The sequence below is a fragment of the Oncorhynchus nerka genome, linkage group LG18, assembly GCF_034236695.1.
Source record: "Oncorhynchus nerka isolate Pitt River linkage group LG18, Oner_Uvic_2.0, whole genome shotgun sequence".
Taxonomy (NCBI): Eukaryota; Metazoa; Chordata; class Actinopteri; order Salmoniformes; family Salmonidae; genus Oncorhynchus; species Oncorhynchus nerka.
The window spans coordinates 41218925-41239205 of record NC_088413.1 but is presented as its reverse complement, the minus strand read 5'-3'; the positions used below and the strand labels follow the sequence as shown (position 1 = coordinate 41239205).

General features: G+C 41.7%; 3 protein-coding genes across 5 annotated transcripts in view; 2 read left to right on the top strand and 1 right to left on the bottom strand.

Moving 5' to 3' along the window:
• The first annotated feature begins 3082 nt into the window (after positions 1 to 3082).
• LOC135559456 (A-kinase anchor protein 12-like) lies at positions 3083 to 11098 on the top strand. Its single transcript, XM_065004100.1, has one exon. The coding sequence runs from the start codon at positions 3228 to 3230 to the stop codon at positions 8556 to 8558; it is 5331 nt and encodes a 1776-aa protein (XP_064860172.1). The 5' UTR covers positions 3083 to 3227; the 3' UTR covers positions 8559 to 11098.
• On the top strand, positions 8727 to 18873 carry ccdc170 (coiled-coil domain containing 170). 3 transcript variants are annotated; one of them, XM_029687594.2, is made up of 10 exons: positions 8727 to 8813; positions 13523 to 13705; positions 13967 to 14152; positions 14230 to 14355; positions 14595 to 14795; positions 16743 to 16916; positions 17228 to 17377; positions 17697 to 17786; positions 18039 to 18242; positions 18402 to 18873. In XM_029687594.2, exons 1-10 carry the CDS (start codon positions 8757 to 8759, stop codon positions 18669 to 18671), a joined length of 1641 nt encoding a protein of 546 aa, XP_029543454.1. In that variant the 5' UTR covers positions 8727 to 8756; the 3' UTR covers positions 18672 to 18873. The 3 variants fall into 3 exon arrangements, with proteins under 3 accessions (XP_029543454.1, XP_029543453.1, XP_029543455.1); XM_029687593.2 differs by having other exon boundaries at positions 17694 to 17786; XM_029687595.2 differs by lacking the exon at positions 8727 to 8813 and adding an exon at positions 12599 to 12776 and having other exon boundaries at positions 17694 to 17786.
• Positions 18874 to 20281, bottom strand: part of syne1b (spectrin repeat containing, nuclear envelope 1b) — a 134948-nt gene continuing 133540 nt past the window's right edge. Inside the window, exon 151 of the mRNA XM_065003343.1 lies at positions 18874 to 20173. Within this exon, the coding sequence (XP_064859415.1) occupies positions 19933 to 20173 (241 nt within the window). The 3' untranslated portion in view covers positions 18874 to 19932. The remainder of the gene's footprint in view (positions 20174 to 20281) is intronic.

Here is a 20281-nt window from a genome sequence, read left to right as displayed (position 1 = left end):
AGTGCTGAACTTTGGCGATACGGATTGAATCTAGCCCTAAATTAAGTGTGTGACCCTAGAGAGAGAGAGAGATAGAATTTCACCTTGTCTGCACTCTTTATAAAGCATTGATTATCTTTGCACTGTAAGACACGATGAGCTCAGCTGTGGGTGAGCAGGAAGTCTGTTAGCTGTGTCTGAGGACTCAAATTCTTCATTAAATACTTAGGTTACACAGTATAATACCTTTCCAGATTAAGCCATTATACATGCTTTTAACATGTGTAGATGCTTACAAAGGCTTCACAAATGTTGACAAATAATTACTTTTTTTGTCGTTGTTTATAAATAGATAATAGATAGAGAATTAAATTGAATAGATTCATTCATTAAAAGCTTATTCATGATCATTTATTACCAAATGTTACCACTTGATTACCAATTTAGATATTCAAGGGATTAAAAAGAAACAACTACAATGGCTTTGTTGCTGAGGGTTTGTGTGTGTGTGTGTGTGTGTGTGTGAGAACTGTTTTAAAGGACCACTCCACAGCAGGGATGGATAGAATCATGAGTCAGCAGCAGCTATGGTCCAGCCAACTGAGCCAAGTGTCTCTACATGGATGCTACCCAATTGGCACCCTATTTAGTTGTTGCCATTTAGGACAGACATCAAAACAGGGAAAGTACATGTGGGTTGTTGAGTCCGTCACTAAAAGTCACAAGAATTTGTCACAACGTAAAAGCGATGTAATGACACGAGGAACCATTGTGCAATGTTTATTTTGCACCTTGTCTCATGCATATTGGTCCCAAAAACGGTGTAGAAAACCTTGAACATTATCACATTATAGAAATAAATGAAGACTTTGTACTTTGCTGTGTGTTTTTGGTCAGCATTTTTCTTGCAATGTTATTAGAGATGAACTATCTTCAGAGTAATGACTCGAGACGTCGGTTATAAGGCGAAAGTTTTATTTTATTTTATTGATAAACCTTAACATTTTACCACTTTAGATTCTACAAAACAATAAAAGCAAGTTGCTAGCACAAGCCACGCGAATCACTTGTCTGTCGGGTTCTTAAGTGGACCACCAGTGAAAACATTGACATGTTTAAGATGAGACAGAGGCCCTTTTGCCATTGTTCTTTGTTGTCTAGTAGTCACAGAATGACGAGCAGCATTGGTGTCTCCTTGTAATACATTTCAACCCAGCACAAACACTACTGTTAATCATTTGTGCCTGAGATTCCTTTTTAGTAACCCAAGTTCTACAAATCTTCCAAGCTTATTTGTCTGAGGTGGCAAATTCTCAGATTCTTTGCATGCAAAATGATCATAACTTCATAGAGGACGTCCTGGTTCCTGATAAGTTGAAAGCAATAAATAACATTAAGGGATAACATGACTCATGCACTAGTACTGCTATTGCAGTCTTAAAAGCTGTCCCCCTTTCTCCCAAAGGGAAATGTGATTCTGAAAAAAAGTGCATTTACATGTATTTAATCCTTACAAGAGTCTATTGGCACATCCGTGCATCAATCTAATTAACATAATACAAACATTCCCATAAAGAAAATAAGCTGGAGATATCATCTGCCTATGTTGGCCTTCCACATCTGCAGTGGAAGGTGGCCGAGCTACAGCTGTGTTTGTCAGACCATGAGACATTCCCGAAAATTGGCCTACAAACTTTTATGTTATTACTCTCACGAACTTGATGGTGTTCTCCATTTTGCTCTATGGCCCCACTAGTGTCATGTCTGAAGGTAACCCATACATACGAATGAAAGTAAGCAGGTAGTTTTGTGCCAACAAAAATAAGGGCTTAAAATAAATATATATAAAAATATATATATATATCTCCTAGATATAGGACAGACACTTCAAAACACTTATTCATTATTATAAATTGTTTTACTGTCTTTTTTTACATTTATGAATGTGTTATTCAATGCATTTATATTTTATTTAAAAAAGTATATATATATATATATATAAGTATATATATTCCATATAAAAAAAAAGAAGATACCTGAAAGAGATCCTAAAATTAAAAATCAAATAGCTAAATGATCCATGTTATCTTACAACAATTCCATATGCTAGTTTAGTACCCGCCCCACCCCAGAGGTCAAGTTATGTTGTATGTATGTGTATATATATATATATATATATCTCAAAATATTCCCTTCTCCGTTTTAGTTACTCCAAAAGAATGGACAGATGTCCGGGCTGAGTGAAAAAGCAGCGGGAAAGATTGAGGAGGTCAACGGACTGTGTGAAGACAGGGTCGTTGCAGACGGTGAGTCATCACAGTGTGGACGAGAGTTCATTTGTGTGTGTATGAGAAAGGATTTACTTTTGGTTTCTTTGAAAAAGAGTTCCGTTGTTTCCTCATGTTCTTGCAATGTTACGATCATGGTGAACACTTCACATTAAGCTGTATATGTGGTTGTAAAGAGTTTATTTGTAGTTTATAATTATAGGTTATTTGTATGAATCAGGTAATTTAACAGTTTTGGGTAATGCATATTTGTTTTTTTTTTCATTGCAGTTGGTGAGACAAAGTCAGTTATGATTTCTCAGAATAAGGACATTCCGGAGACGATAGAGACTCTCACAGAGAAGATACCACCTCTGGAAAACGTGATGGGAAGGAATCACCAGATGCAGACGATGAGGCATCAACAAATGAGACTGAAACAGAAGTTAAATGAAATAAAGTCAATGAACGTTTAAAAATAAATCTTCAGTTCAATTGGTTTAAAATTTACATTGAAAAAAGACTGACACAACACAAGAAGAAGTGAGCCCTAAGAAAGTAGATGGAAGCAAGAACTCCTGAGGATATCAAGGACACAAAAGAGACCACTATAGATAATGCTGAGGAGAATACCGAGCAGAGCAGATCTGACTGATGATACAATCAAATCAATTGTTGGTGATACACCAAAATAGTCTGTTAGCGATACACTAAAAGAGCTTATAGATGATACACTAGAAAAACTGGTTGACGAAATACTAAAAGAGCCTGCTGATGATATACCAGATGAGCCTACTGATGATACACAAAAAGAGCTTCTAGATGATACACTAGAAGAAGCGCATATCGACGATGCACCGAATGAGGTTGTTGATGACACAACAGAGGAACCTGCTGATGATTGTACCTCTTGCCATATGATGACAGACCTCACATTTGTGACATTTTCTCTATAAAACCACCAAGGAACATACCACAGAAATGATAGAACCTAAGGAGGAAGTCACACCTGAAGAAGTGGCAAAAGTAGAGAGAGAGGCAGAGGCACCAGCCCCACTGGTTCCGATAGTTGACGAAATGTCTCCATTGAAACATTTTTTCCTGACAGGAAAAATACACAAGCAGGTTAATCAAGAACCCACAAAAGAATACAAGGTGGAACCTAAGGATGAAGTCAAGGAAGAACCTACGGAAGAACCCAAGACCGAATCCAAGGATGAACCCAAAGAGGAACCAAAGGAAGAAGTCAATGAGAAATCTAAGGACAAAGTCAAGGAGAAAGTAGAGGAGGAAGTCTTCCCAACTGAAGAGACAGAGGCACCAGCACCAACCATTCTGGATGTTGAAGAACAAATTATATCCCCAATTAAGAAGTTTTTCACTACTGGAATCTTTGCCGGTTTAAAGAAAAAGAAAAAGCTTATAGAAGAGGAAACGCCTGAATATGCGACCGTTGAGAAGGAACAGGAACTGCAAAGCATTGAAAAACAGGAGGACATAAACACAGCAGAGGAAGCTGGACTTGAACAAGAACAAACAAAAGAGGAGATCAGTCCAGGTGTTGAGGGGGAACAAAATGAGAAAGAACTTCAATTTGAAATTGCAGCCACAATGTTAGCCGGAGTAACAGATTCCCTAATGGCTGAGGCATCCAATGTCCCCGAACTCATTATGAGTAATGTCCCTAAAAGTAGTGGAAACAGAGAGGATGTTCTTGAAGAGCAGACAGCTACTAATATATTACAGACAATTATCTCAAATGAAGCTGAACTTCTTGGTTCAGGAAGTTCAGTCCAGGATATTCTTGAAGACCTGTGTCCTTCTTGGAGTTTCGTAACCGTTATAACAAATAAAGTTGAAACAAATGAAGCCAAACTTCTTAGCTCTCAAAACAAAGTTAAAACACAGGAAAGTCTTGAAGAGCAGTCTCATTCTTGGGGATTTGTCACAGTCACAGAGGATGTTCCCGAAGAGGAGCCAGCTCCTGTGGTATTACTGACAGTTACCTCAAATGAGGCTAAACTTCTTAACTCTCAAGAGAAAGCTAAAACCCAAGGAAGTCCAGTCCAGGATATTATTGACAAGCAGTCTTCTTCTTGGGGATTCCACACAGTTATCTCAAATGAAGCTGAACTTCTTAGCTCACAAGAGAAAGCTAAAAATCAAGGAAGTCCACTGAGGAAGCTCTTGTCTGGGGCTGGTTTGAAGAAGCTTACTAGGAAGAGGAGAGGTAGTAAACCAGACAAGTTGACTGGATCTGGTGAGCATGTAGCTGAGGATCTACTGTCATCCACAGATTCAGTGGAGTACCAGAAAGGAGAAAGTACTGCCTCTCTGCCAGAAGAATTATCAGCAGAGCAGGTAAATGTGTCTGCTCAGGCTGGGTTGAGCCACGAATCAGATGATGTAACCTCTGACATTGAAAGGAAGAAGGATGGTACCTGGACTTCCTTCAAAAAACGAATGACACCCAAAAGACATCTCAAAAGATCCTCTGAGAGTGAGGATGAGTCAGCACTTGTAGGCTTACATGAGGAGCCAAAGCAAAGTGAAGGGGAACAGGTACTAGAACATATCACAGAAGAGCCCAAAAAAAAGGTTGATATATCTGTTTCTTGGGAAGCTTTCCTATGTGGATCTGCAAAGAGGAGGGGCAGAAAAACATCGGACTCAGAGGAGCAAGCACCCATGAATGAAGGTAAAATACTATGTGAACCAGGAAACACTGCAGCGTCGCCATTGGACAGTTCTCAGGAGAGAGGCTATGAACATTTTACCTCTTCCCCTGAGCAAGTTGGAAGTCCCTCGGGGAGTGAAGGGGTGTCTACATGGAAATACCTTAAAAAGCTGATCACCCCCAAAACAAAGGCAAAAACCGAGGAGGCTGTCAAAGTTAACTCACCAGAGCAGATGCAATCTGGCATCGAAATCACCAAAGAGAAGTCTTCTTTTTCTCTAAAGAAACTCATCCCTGGACGCAAAAAGGGAAAGCATGGAGAAAAGCAGGAACCAATCTCTTCTGACAAGGCAGATATGGGTGTTGGATCGGACGATGAGGAGGACTCTGAAACGCCAGCAGTGGTCCCCATGTCAGAGTTTGATGCAGAAGAGCTAGGAGCGAAACACAACATATCAACTGAGGCTGTTATAGAAACTCTAATACACATAACAGAAGAAGAAACCCAGCCAGACGTCTCTAGCACGTTCACCGAATCGACCATACCCAAAGACACCCTGCCCACTGAAGCAGAGAAGGCAAAATATACTGTGGAACAGTTGGCCCCATCAACATCCACCACTGCTATGGAAAACTTTGAGGACCTTACGGAATTCATAAGTAAACATCAGCAACTCAGTGATATACCTGAAGAAGTGTCTACTCCTGAAGAAGCCACTCAAGACGATACCATAGCCGAGGACCTAATAGAGTTGACATCTGAAGCAGTCACTGCCCCAGAACCTCTAGATGAAGAAACAACAGAAATGGTTTCAGCAGTGTCACAGCTGACAGATGAGTCCCCCAAAACATCAGGCAGCACAACACCTGTCCCAATAGAATACGAGTTAAAGGATACAGAGTTACTTCTGCATGAGACTGTTGATACCATTAGCAGAACCCAAACTCTCTCATTGGTAAATAGAAAAGGCCCACATCTGGAAGCTATTTCAGTTTCTCCACAAATATTACACACACCAAAAGAGAAGGAAGCAACAGTTTTGATAGCTCATGAAAAATCAGATGCAGTTGAAATCCGCACAGGTGAAGAGTCTCAACAAATTGATCTTGTTGATAAAAGCCCAGTGACTCCTATGGTAGAGTGTCCATCTGAGGTCACTGAGGTAGTACCCACAGAGTTGGCACCTGAGGACACTGAAGAGTCTGATGCTGCAAGAATCACTACAGATGATTTACACAAAGCTGAAGATGAATCAATTCCAATCATGCGCATAGAAACTGAAAAGGACCCACAAACAGAATTGGTAAATGAGTTAGAAGAGGCAAGACCAGAACTTGTAGCCTACATTAGTTCAGAAGAAGGCGTAGCTCAGGTTGACGAAAAGGTGGTAGCAGAAGAAACTCCACAGCCTGATAGAGAGAGTCTGGATGTATCATTCACAGACAAACTTATCTCCATACAACCTCTCACGGAGTTCACTCTTGAAGAAGAGAAAGCGGAATTCCTGGATGTTGCGGAGGATGCTGCAGACAATGAGAATGCACCAGTTATAGAAACAATCACATGTGAGGTTCAAGATGTCACAGCTGCAATGCATGACGTTTCAATGTCGGAACCATCTGACGTTCTGGAATGTTTGATTGCCATAGTGACACCTGAAGTAGAATCCCCAGAGAAAAGGGATCCTGTGGGTTCTCTAAGACCACTTGAAGAAGCAAGACCAGTACTTGTCACCACTGTTAATTCAGAAGAAGCTCAGGTTGAAGGAAAGGACGTTCTGAAAACTTTGATTGCTGTAGTGGCACCTGAAGTAGAATCCCCAAAGAAGAAAGATCCTTTGGGTGCTCTAAGACCACTCATATGCTCTGCTATGGTAGAGGACATGGTTGTGATGAAGAATGTGCCTTCAGCACAGTTTGTTGATGGCCATGTGATCCAAGTACAAGTGACGGATGCAGAGCTAAAGTCAGCTGAAGAAATGGTTGAGATAGTGCTTGAAGTGGGCTCATCTGATGCAAATGATCACAATATTCTATTACAACAGGTGAACACTGAGATTGAATCAGATGAAGCAAATGTTAAGACAACCCGTGAGGTGGGCTCAACTGATGATCACGAGATTATAGTACAAGTGGCGGATGCACCGTTAAAGTCTGCTCAAGTAATTGTTGATCAAGGGCTTGAAATGGACTCAACCAATGTCACTGATCATGAGATCCAATTGAAAGGGTTGGATGTAGAGATTGAATCAGCGGAAACAATTGTTGATACAGTTCTTGAGGTTGTCTTAACTGATGTCAAGGGTCATGAGATCCAGGTACAAGTAACAGATGCAAATGCTGAGAAGGGTTCAGCTGAAGCTATTGTGGAGACAGCACTTGAGGTGGTTTCCTCAACCGATATTAAAGAGGTCATAGACGTTTGTGACAAAATGGAGGACGAAGGAGAGGGTGAGAATGCCACTGAGAAGATTGAGGACGACATGTTTGAAGAGGCCAGCAGTATTATAACTCAGGAAATTGTCCAACATGTGCAGCAGAACTCATCAGAAGACCCCAATGTTGTACCACAATCAAGTGAAAAGGCTGAAGTTGAATTATCGAGTGAAGCAGAAGTTTCGAAATCACCAGAGAATACACCAGCGGTCACAGTTATAGAGAGTCAAGGACATCCACATGTAACTGCACAGGTGCAAAAGACAATTCATTTAGTTGAAAACTACTTCGATCTTAATACTCAGGGAAATGCACAAGAACCTTCAGAAAAAGAAACGGAGCCCTCGATTGCTCTCGAAGTTGATACAGTATGTGAGGATAGAAAAACTCCTGAGGCATTTGTAGAGCCCACTTCTGAATTCAACAGCATACCTGACGACACAGTTCCCACTACATTTGCAGAGTCTTGTACACAGGCAGATGTGCAAGATGTTTTTGGAACAGAGGCTGAATTCATGATTTATTCTGAAGTAGATCAAGCCATTGATGTTTCAGACTCTACTAGCGGGCATGAGAAGCAACTAGTGGGAATGGTAGTAGAATCAACAAAGGAATCAGTGGAGTCGTTTGAAAAGAGACTATCTATTGAATCCCATGTCCATCTCCACATTAAACCCAGAGATACTGGAGTTGTGTCTGCGGGATTAGAGTCACCACCGCATGCTATTTGGCCACCTCCAAGTACTACTGCAGAAGTTGCAGTGAATACTGACAGCCTTCTAACAGAATCAATAGAAAGTGCAAGTACTATTGCAAAAAGTTCTGTGAATACTGACTGCGTTCTAACAGAATCAATGGAAAGTGCTCAACTTTGTGAAGTCAGTCAAATTGAGCAAACCAGTGACACTGCACCTCATGTGCCACTGCATGCCCCACCTGCAACAGTGCTGTACACCCTAAACCCTGAAACAGAACAGGTAATGACCAATGCAGTAGGGTCTAACCCACACATAGAGGAAGAGAATGACCTAGAACTGTGGCTGGATGCTGAGGAAGATATTGGCACAGTAAAATCCAATATCTTGGAGGTTCTAAGCAAAAAAACAGATCGAGGAGTAGAGAAGACGCTGCAGGACAGTGGAGATATATTTGATATTGCACTTGAGCCTCGAAGCTTTCTGTCTGGAGGTGATACCTAATAAGACTGCAGCCATTCCACCAAACTGTTAAGTCAGTCCTTTACATTTCTTGTTATTCTACTTAGTATTTAAGTACTTGAAGAAGTACACAAATATAATGTCTCCTTGAACTTTCTTCTCTTAGGTTTAACGAGCTAAAGGAGTGCTGGACTACCAACGAACAACCTGAAAGAGAAGATAGAAGTCTGCACATGAAGGATGACCCACCACAACGGAGCTAATGGAGACATTCTTCGGATCGTTGAATACATTAATGTTAGTTTCAATGTTATTATATCAAAGTTTAACTGTATGTGTAAATTACTTCTACTTATTTAAATACAATTTGTGTTCATTTTCAAGGAACCATGTCATCTTATCAGAACTTGGGAGGTACAATTAATGTATATTATATAATATTTATGTTAAAATGTTTGAAAATGTTTGTCCTGTTTGTCCTTCTACAGAGTATATTTATCTGAGTTGAGTTTTCTTTAGCGTTAATTGTAATTTGTGGGTTGAACAGAAGCCTTCCATTTATCAACATAACAACACTTACATTCAACACAGGACATACGTACCCCACTGCTCACCAAAACAATGCAAAGACAAACTGTGATTAGATATACAGGTATGTAGATTTGTTCGCGTTGTTACTGTGTCTTCTGTCAGACACTAAATGTTTGCTCGACTCAGCACATAACGGTAATACAACATTTGCTCTAGTCATGTGTAGTGACTAGAATTTGTATCACATGTATCATCATTCCTATGAATATTGCCATCCATCTTCATTATCTCAGAATTATAGTTGAATTGCCAAGTTTTCAAACTATGCACTGCAATGGTTAGTTGACACAGACCAAAATACTAATACAAAATGTGTATTTTATCACGAGTTACGTGATGTATCGGTCACAGACAAACTTATCAACAGAACTATATTTGTGTATTCATTTTTTTGCCTGTGAATATACACGGAGTATACAAAACATTAAGAACATGACAGACTGACTAGGTGAATCCAGGTGAAAGCTATGACCCCTTATCGATGTAATTTGTTAGATCCTCTTCAAATTCAGTGTAGATGGGCGGGGGGGTTAAAGAAGGATTTTTAAGCCTTGAGACAATTGAGACATGGACAAAATATTTAAAGATGCTATGCAGAAATCGCTCTGCCATTTCCTGCTTGATAAAATTCTAATAGTTCGCTTAATTTAAGTTTATGTGACAAAACAAGCAAGTATAGTGTAGAGAATAATTGTACCATCTAAAATATATTTTCCATATTGTATTTTCAGCTGTTTGAAGCTGGTGTACAAAACTGAAAGTAAAAGACACAAAAACGAAACTTAAGAATGGGAGGCAGAGAAATAGTGCACATGTAACAGATCTACCACTTCTTCGACTTTCTTACAATGACAGATCTATATAACACACATTTCTATATGAATTTGGCCAGGTAGTGAAAAAAGTGACATAATGCAGCTTTAAGTGCCTTTGAACGGGGTATAGTAGTAGGTGCCAGGTGCACCGGTTTAAATGCGTGTCAAGAACTGCAACGCTGCTGGGTTTTTCACACTCAACAGTTTCCCATGTGTATCAAGAATGCTCCACCACCCAAAGGACATCTAGCCAACTTGAAACAACTGTGGGAAGCTTTGGAGTCAACATGGTCCAGCATCCCTGTGGGATGCCTTGCCTTGCCTTGACACCTTGTCGAGTCCTTGCCCTGACGAATTGAGGCTGTTCTGAGGGCAAAAGGGGGTGCAACTCAATATTAAGGTGGTCCTAATGTTTTGTGCACTCAGTATATATATATATATATATATTCCTCTTTATCTTCAAATGTAATATTAACTAATAACTAAATGCAAAACATAAAATAGTTGCATGAACACTTTTATATTTCAAAGCTGTGAATAAAATAAATGAAAACTATTTACATCCGGCTTGAAGGACCACTCTGAGCCTCTCGGGGCCTTTCTTACAGATGAGTTAAGGTTCTGTCACTATGCTTCTACCTATACTAAATACAGCAAGACGTGATGACAATACGCAAGTTAGTTCAGTCTACTTTATCTTATAAAATCAAACACAACAAACTTACTAAAAGGAGATGACAGCTGTCACCAAAAGTATGTGCTCTAGATATTCATGGCTCATATGAATGTGAATAACATTTGACATGGCAAGACCACAGACAATTAGCATCTTCTAAATGACCTGCAGTGCCAGGCAATAGGCTCAGCTTCTTCCAGACAAGTCACTGGGTTGATGAGATATTGGATTGTTTGGTTGAATTATTACAGTTTGCCAGAATGAAGAAATACACCGAAATGTATGTCTGCAAATATATAAATACGTACAGTGAATCAATACATATAGGCAATTTAAAGTTTCAACTCAAAATATAAACACAAGCATATAAAGCCCCAAAACACATGCATATATTAATGATGGGGATGTAATGACTCACCGATACGCATCAGTTCCTTATTCAAATGTTTAAAATAGGACTGCGTCGGTCCACTGACCACAAACCATCCAAATGTAGCATGCATCGGTCAGAAAATCCATTCAAAAGTGACGAATCGCACATTCACAATTCTTTCTACCTTCCCGAAAAGACCTCATACTTGTGACAACTGATGCGAACCAAGCATGTAACTGTGTTGACACGTCATTGATCTACAAATCATTTTGATTGTTGAATAACCCTAGGGAATTTTTTATTTATTTTTTTATTACAAAAAACACAAAGGTTAAATAAATAAAATAGATGCAACCATTAGGCATCTCCCTCTAATCTGATTGGTGGACGGCATCACCTTGTCCTCCTTTGGGGTCGGCTGATTGGTTCTGGATGGTTGTTTGGCCCTAGGGTCTTTAGGAAGTTTCTTCCCACTTCCAGGCATGGTCACTGGTTTAATAGGGGCCGTTGAATAGAGCCTCCTCTGTATACTGACACCCAACTGTCTGGTGGAGGTGGAATGACCAATGATAGCTGATGGCGACACAACACCAGTGCTGAAACATGGTGACACATTACGAAACTTCTCGCTTCCTGTCTCCTCTGATAGTCCTCTGATGCTGTTGGGAGTGTGTGTGTTTGAATGACAGGTCCTATGATGAACATATAGTTAGAATAGAGTTCTAGGTGGAGTCACATGCAGCCGGACAGGGTCCGACATATTGACAGGGGTGAAGCCATCGGAACATGTCCTACTCCTCAAAGGCTGCTGTATCCTCAGACGGCACAACAGTGTCCGGAGCATGTTATCTGCATGGAGGGACTGTACACAGGAATGCAAAGAGAAGAGAAAACATAAGCATTCTGCCTAGCTAAATCAATAAAAGTGAAATATTGAATAATGATGGGAACAACTATGGGTTTTAATTATATTCAAAAGGACCCCATTATAAATCCTTTACATATAGAAATGCATTTTGGCAATGTACTGTACATTAATATGGCTAGCTATACTGCAGGGCAGGAAGATTGACCTTGGGTGAATGGCATTGACTGGGAATGCATGCAATAGCTAGCTAGATAGATTACAATAAACGTTCTGGGCAACATTAGCTATGGTCAGAGGTCACTATATCGTGGCTGTTCATGAACCTCACAATAAAGCAAGGAGAGTATCACTATCCCAAATCAAACCTTCCATGATGTAGCTATGGTTCGTGCACTAGCACGTGCAAGGTACTATAGCTAAATAGCGAGCTTCAAATGAATGAGCATGTAACCAGACAGAAGGGGCTTTAGTTATAAATATCTTTGATGTAACGTTAACGTTAGCTAACCTAAAAAAAATAACTCACCAAATCAGGCTTTGCAAGCAAGAATATGTTTCAATGGCTGTCATGTTCAAATGACTACAGTATCTACGTTAAGTCACACTAGATCCGCATAACAGTTTGAGGTTTGAACGCAAGCTTGTTGTGCATAAAGTTTCATTTGAACAGCTACCGTATTTTCTGGTTGCAGTGACGCGTTGTAGTGTCATCATGAAGCAAAGGATCATGAACAACAGTACCCCCTGTGGTGAAACGAGAGACAATGTTTTCTGTTGCCTGGAGACTCCTGGAAACAGCACTGTATAGCACTTGGTTGAAATCCCAACCCAAAACTCTCACCTATATCTATTCTATTTATAAGGCGACCTACAGATAACACAGAGAAATAAAATGGAAAGTATTGATACCGCAACAGAAGGCAGACAACTGGATAAGGTAAAATAGAAATGTCATGAATAGAGCTGACCTTATTCTGCATGTTTGTTCTACACTTAAAGGACTTTTTTTTTTGCTGCAAACGTCACCGCAAATCGCAGTGTTTGAAAATCACTGTTGTTAAAAATAATGATGTTATCTGGTATAACTTTTTTACCTTATATTTTTTTTAAATAAAAAAACGTAATTTGCCATTTTCACATATACACAGGTAATGAAAATTAGGTTGTAAAGTTGTCCTTTAACATAACCTAACATATTGTTATAATTGTTTTAAATTGACCCACTTTTTCTCCCTAATTTCGTGATATTCAATTGTGATCTTGTCTCATCGCTGAAACTCCCCAACAGGTTTTGGGAGAGGTGAAGTTTCCTCCAAAACATGACCCGCCAAATTGTGTCCCTTAACACTCTTAACACCCGCCCGCTTAACCTGGAATCCAGCTGCACCAATATGTCAGAAGAAACAGAGTTCAACTGACAACTAAAGTCAGCCTGCAGGCACCCGGCCTGCCACAAGGAGTCGCTAGAGCGCGACGAGCCACGTAAAGCCCCCCCGGCCAAACCTTACCCTAACCCGGATGAAGCTGGGCCAATTGTGCGCCGCCCTATGGGTCTCACGGTCATGGCCAGTTGTGATAAAGCCTGGGATCCGCTGCCTTAGACCGCTGCGCCACTCGGAGACTACTAACATAACATATTTAACTTGTTCCCACAACATTGTGCCCTGCTTAATGTGTCCCCAGGTGGAGCCCTGCCTTGAGAGGGACAGACTGAGGATGAGGGTCTCTGTGTTGGAGGAGAGTGTGAGGTCCTACGAGGTAGAGTGTAAAGCCAGCAGAGAGACGGTGATGAGACTGGTGGCAGAGGTGGCCCGGGAGAGGAGGAACACAGCAGGCAGTGCAGAGGCTCTCGATCTGCTCAGACTGGTATGTATCCATATGTATCCATATGTGCATCCTTTTAAAACACATTCACTTTGTGCTGATACGAGCTGTACTTTGCTGGCTCTGAGATATATTTTCCAGGGCAGTACAGCCTGGAATTGGCTTGTCTCAGTAGTGTACTACTGTCATCTTTGTTGTGTATATAAGCATCAATTAATGTGTTAAATCTTTATACATGCATTATGTACAGTAAATGGTTATTTGTTGCAATTTTGCATTTCCTTATCAAAATATGTCTTCCAGGATTTAGATAGTGCCTTGCTGACCAAGAGGAGCACAGATATGGAGAACCAGAGTCTAGCAGAGAGGCTGGAGGCCAATCAACGTGTGGTTGAGGCAGCCAAGCAAGAGGCAGGGTGCCTGGAGAGGCAGATCCAGGAGCTGGAAGGGAAACTCCAGACCAGCCAGGGGAAAAACCAGGCTACAAAGGTAGGATTGCAATATTCCCAGGTTTTCCCAGAAATCCAGTTTGAAGGATTCTAGAAATTTTGAGACCCCATTCACAGGGGAGACTGCAGGCCCTCCTGGGGGAGGTAGGGGCCCTTCTGCAGGTGGGTCTCTCCATGCCAACTGAGGAGGAAATACTACAGAGACTCGGGGACCTCTGCACCAGGCAGGAACGTATGAAAGCGGTAAGTAGGGTTTTTTCTGTTCTTATACTGCTACATTGTTATTACATCGTGTGACAGTTTCAATAGGCAAGAATATAATATACTGATAGATAATCAATCAGGATTTTCAATCATTTTATACCTGGAGATACAATGTTTGAACGATAGCCTAAAGTGGGTGCGCATTGCAATAACCTTGAGTAGTTATTCTTTATCAGTAGTTGTGTTTTTAAGTTTTGGCCGCCAATATTTCCTGTCAGATTACGGAGGAGATGGAGAGGAGGCTGTCCCAGGTCCGTGAGGATGTGTCCAGGCAGACAGAGCTCCACCACAGTGCCCTGCAGAGAGCCCAGCTGGCTGAGCAACAGGTCACAGACCTCAGCGACAGGCTGCAGGGTTTGGAAGCTGAGCTGATGACTTCAGACGTGCACCGAGATGGGCTGAGTCATGACAGACAGCTTGTGAGTGAGCACACCGGCAACCATGTAGAGTGTGCAGTAGGTGAACACCACACATTTCTCCACTGGTGCTGCTGCCCCCCCCCCCCCCCCCAAAATGATAAGTCTTTATAACTAATGTTAGACACAGTATATAGAACATATAACTACGGTAGTATATAACACTGTTGATACCTCCATGCTATAGTACGCTATAGTAAATAATCCCACAGCACCCAATCCCCCTCCTCAAAAAATATCTAAACAACTACACCCTTGCCTTTCGTGAACCAACTCCTTTTTCCTACTAGCATTGGCTTTTCTGATACTTTATTGAGGAAAAATGGACTTACTATAACTGAGATGTGGTTTACATTTACATTTACATTTAAGTCATTTAGCAGACGCTCTTATCCAGAGCGACTTACAAATTGGTGCGTTCACCTTAAGACATCCAGTGGAACAGCCACTTTACAATAGTGCATCTAAATCTTTTAAGGGGGGTGAGAAGGATTACTTTATCCTATCCTAGGTATTCCTGAAAGAGGTGGGGTTTCAGGTGTCTCCGGAAGGTGGTGATTGACTCCGCTGTCCTGGCGTCGTGAGGGAGTTTGTTCCACCATTGGGGGGCCAGAGCAGCGAACAGTTTTGACTGGGCTGAGCGGGAACTGTACTTCCTCAGTGGTAGGGAGGCGAGCAGGCCAGAGGTGGATGAACGCAGTGCCCTTGTTTGGGTGTAGGGCCTGATCAGAGCCTGGAGGTACTGAGGTGCCGTTCCCCTCACAGCTCCGTAGGCAAGCACCATGGTCTTGTAGCGGATGCGAGCTTCAACTGGAAGCCAGTGGAGAGAGCGGAGGAGCGGGGTGACGTGAGAGAACTTGGGAAGGTTGAATACCAGACGGGCTGCAGCGTTCTGGTTGTCCCACCTAGCTATCTTAAGATGAATGCACTAACTGTAAGATGCTCTGGATAAAAGCGTCTGCTAAAAGACGAAAATGTAAATGTAAAACGTACACTGGGTGTACAAAACAATTACGAAAACCTGCTCTTTCCATGACATAGACTGACCAGGTGAATCCAGGTGAAAGCTATGATCCCTTATTGATGTCATTAGTTAAATCCACTTCAAATCAGTCCCCGGGTCCAGAACAAATTCAAGGAAACATACAGTATTATACAGAGCCATGAGTGGATGGAACTCAGCAAACCTTCACGGCACAACGCCTCTCCCCCATGTGACCTACTTGTTGTGTGTATGTACTGACGTGTGTTAACTGATAGATGCACACACACACTACATGTTAATGTTTAGAAACGGATGTCAATTCTAAAGTCTTTTATTTTTTTGGTAAAGCCTTTTTCGCTATGTGTCGGACCCCGTCACTAAGACTAGCTGACGCTAATGGGGAGCCTAATAATTCAAAGCAAATCAGTGTAGATGAAGGGGAGGAGACAGGTTAAAGAGGGCTTTTGAAGGCCTTGAGGCAATGGAGACATGGATTGTGTATGTGTGCCATTCAAAGGGAGAATGGGCAAGGAAAAAGTGCCTCATAAACTCAGTTTATAGAGTGAGGTAATAGAGCACGGGAGCGGCATACTATGTGTGTGGGAGCTTTTCTTTTTTTATTACCACATCTGGAAAGGGACCTTAATAGGACCAGGACCATCCTCGTACTAAAATCATAATGGTATATTTACTGTAAATGGATTTGGATGTTTCTAGAATAGCAGAGATATTACTGCCTTGGCCTGTATTCAAAGTGTCCCCAGAGTAGGAGTACTCATCTAAGAACAGGCATCTAAGAACTCTTATTCGTTATGACCCCCCGTACGTAAAATGTATGCATTGTATGACTAAGTCTCTTTGGATAAAAGCGTCTACTAAATGGCATATATTATTTAAAAGGCTAAATTGCAGCACTCCAACTCCGAGACACTATGTAAATATGGGCCTTGTGTTTTCCCATGCAGTATGAGCAGTTCCTGGAACAGTTGTCAGAGAGGATGAAAGTAGACGGTATCGCCACTGACCTGGGCTACGACATGAGGCTTCAGCTCATTCTGTCTCGGGCAGAGCAACTTGTAAAACTAGAAGGGACGGCTTTGGTGGAGAGCAAGACCCTGGCCCACAACCAACAGCGAAAGGTACACAAAATGAAACTAGTAGCTACTGAACCAACAACTTAAGAGTGCACATATCATTTGTTTATAGTCAGAGGGTTGTTTGCACACCGTACATCGTTGTGTACATTGTCACACCTTACATCATTGTATAAAACAAAACTCAAGCATTTTTGTATGATCCGCATTCCACAATGTACAGTATTTATAATGGATCGCATGCCAACATTTATGCCAATCTAGTTACTATCATTACTGTTCCATCTACTAGTATCATTGTATGTCGTGCTTAAACACCTGTTTACCATGTTTACCGTATACCATGTTACCTGCAGTTGAAGATCCAGAAGGAGCGGTTGGAGAGTAAGGAGCTCCACATGGAGCTGTTGAGGAGGAAGGTGTCTGAGCTAGAGGAGGAAAAGAGAAGTCGCTCAGCTCTGGCCATGCAGCGAGACGACGCCAATGTGACTGCCCGGAAGATGCAGGTAGCCTAGAGGTTAGAGGGGTGGGCTAGTAGCCAGAAGGTTGCTGGTTCAAGCCCCAGGCACGGGTGTAAAAAGTGGAAACTGAACCGGCAACTGAAGGGCTGCTGGTCTGTGATCCCAGGTACTAGCTCCTGCCATTGTGCCCTTTAGCATGGCACTTACCCCTTAAAACTGAACCCCTAAAGCTCCACATCCAGGGGCGAGGTTAAGATAGACAGAAGCCACATTTCTGTTTCTTACTAAACTGACGATAAAGTATGTATTCTACTGTATCTAAAGAATCTATTCTATCTTAAGTATCTATTCTATCCTAAAGAAGAAGGTGGAGCGACTACAGGAGGAACTAGGATCCAGTAAGGTCTCCATCACAGAGCTCAAGGCCCAGCTGTCACACACCAACGAGCTGAAGGTAGAGGGCAGGACAGCTCAGGCCCACACATCCTCTAGAGGCAGAGTCATATAACTTCATTTCCTGGCGACTTCCTGTAGCTACAAGATTGCATATTGAGTTTGAATAAAAGTTGGTTATTAAAACCCCTAAGCACTGTCTTATATGTAAATTGGGAATAATTGTTTAAAGACTATACTTTCTAATGTTATGTTGTTGTTAAGTAACATGATCAAAATACATTCATGACCAATTTGGAATGATGTGTCGAAGCTCAAAGTCCTGGAGCAGAGTCAGACCAATGCGGAGCAGAGTAAGAGACTGGAGGACCTGGAGAAGGGCAAGGCCAAGGTGGAGAAGAAGTTCAGCACAGCCAAGACAGACCTACAGAGCCAGGAGCATCTGGCCAGGGAGGCCCAGCAGCAGTTGACCAGCCTTAGACAGACCCTGACTCAGCTCACTGACAGAGAGAGAGAGGTGGGGAGGATGGATGGATGGATGGATGGATACATAGTCGTATTAACATGCACATGCATGTACGCACGCACGCACGCACACATAATATAATTTGATTGAGGAGTACAGAAAAATTCCACCCGAAACCTGACTGGCGGTATGTTTACTCTGTTGTTTCAGTTGGTAGACTTCCGTATGGTGGTCTCTCAGATTTTAGGTCTGGATGTCTCAGCCCTGGCCCTTCCAAACTATGAGATCATCAAATCTCTGGAGAGCCTGCTTCACCCCCACCATGACCTCCACCACCACTCCCTGGCCCTGTCCTGGCCCTGTCCTACCCACTACCAGAACCACCATCTCCTACAGCTCCAGGACCGAGATACCTCTGGGTCTGTCACATCCTGTTCAGCTTTCTCTCAGAGGTCCACTGGCCCCGAGGCTCTCCTGTGAACGAAGCGTACATCTGCTCATCCTGAGGACTCTGCTCAGGACAGGCACCTGTATGATATGAATGATTTATTTAAATGATAAAAATGTATTCATTTGAGATGCATCATTTGACATGAGTTTATGTCGTATCCAAAGTCAGATCCACTTACTGTCAAGTCAATAGCACTGAATCAGCCATTTTAAATAAAAGACACAATCAAAATGAGAATTTGGCATTCAATATTTGTGATTTAGGCTCAGATATACATTATAGATATACATTTATATTATGTACAGAACATGTTAAGTAATCCTGGACTGTTATACATGTAATACTGAACGCACAGAGCCATAGAAAATATACAGTTGTTTTATAATTCGTTATAGTTTTGATTAATAGTAAGTAGATCATTTCCATATTTTCAATTAGAAAAATAACAACAAAATGTGTTCAGTACATTATTTCCATACAGTTCATATTTTTAAAGGTTTCTTATACAGTCAAACAGTTTAGAGCAAACAACTCTCATTATTTCATTTGTTTTACATACACACTCAAAACACAATTCAGATTAAATAGATTCTTACACACACAGTATAGTTCATATTTTAAAAAAAAAATCAACTATTCAACACGTATCAAGTAAAAGCATAAGTAAAATCAAAGATTATAACTGCATGCCAAAATACATGTAAAAAATAAATGCAATGAAAGTCATCTTAAAATGTTATCTTACAAATGTTCAATTGTTACAACAGGCAAATTCACAGGTTACATGTTCTGTATTGAACTAGGTGTCAAATGGCAGCTGTGTTTCAACCCAACAATTCCAGCATCCAGTTGATATCCACTGACTGCAGTCAGAAACACTTTTGGTTCTTACATGTGCTGCTCCAAAAAAAATGCTTTTCCCGTCTATACATGATGACATGAGTGATTCTATCAGCCACAAAAGATACGTTAAGACAGCTGCTGTACTCCATCCACACAAAGAAGACACGTCCAAAGATCAGTTTGAGATTTGGGTTCCTATGTTTCTTGCTTATGGGGGGCACAAGGAGCCGAATGACGGCATTGCTTATCTGTCTATTCTTCATGGAAGCTGCAAGGTAGTGGAGCATTGAAACAGTTCCAATACAATTAAAAACCCCAGACTGTGATGATGTTCAAAAACCCCAACTGTCCTCCTCAGGTTCGTCTCCATGCCAGGGCCAGGCTGGAATATACCGGAAGTAATCTCGCTCGGCACCCAGAACCAAATGTTTGGTCTGTCATGATAGACTACACAGGAGGGGGCCCGTTGGTGTATTTGAGCATGGGGTAGAAGGAACGGGCAAAGTTATTGGACTGGCTGCAGCTGAAGTCCCCCTCGTACATTGGCACCAGGCAGGCCATGCCCACCAGCAGCAGGAGGAGGAGCAACTGGAGGGGCACTGCCACGCACAGGACGCGGTACAGGAATGACGATGGTATCACCTCGGCCTCAGAAGGGGAGGAAGCGGACCCAGCGACGTTGGGAGACCTGATTAAACACGATTCGGGGAGCACACAACAACACCAAGCCAAGTACATTTAGGTTATGACACCTGTAGAGCTACGGATCTGCATCCAGACCACACATCCATCCAAG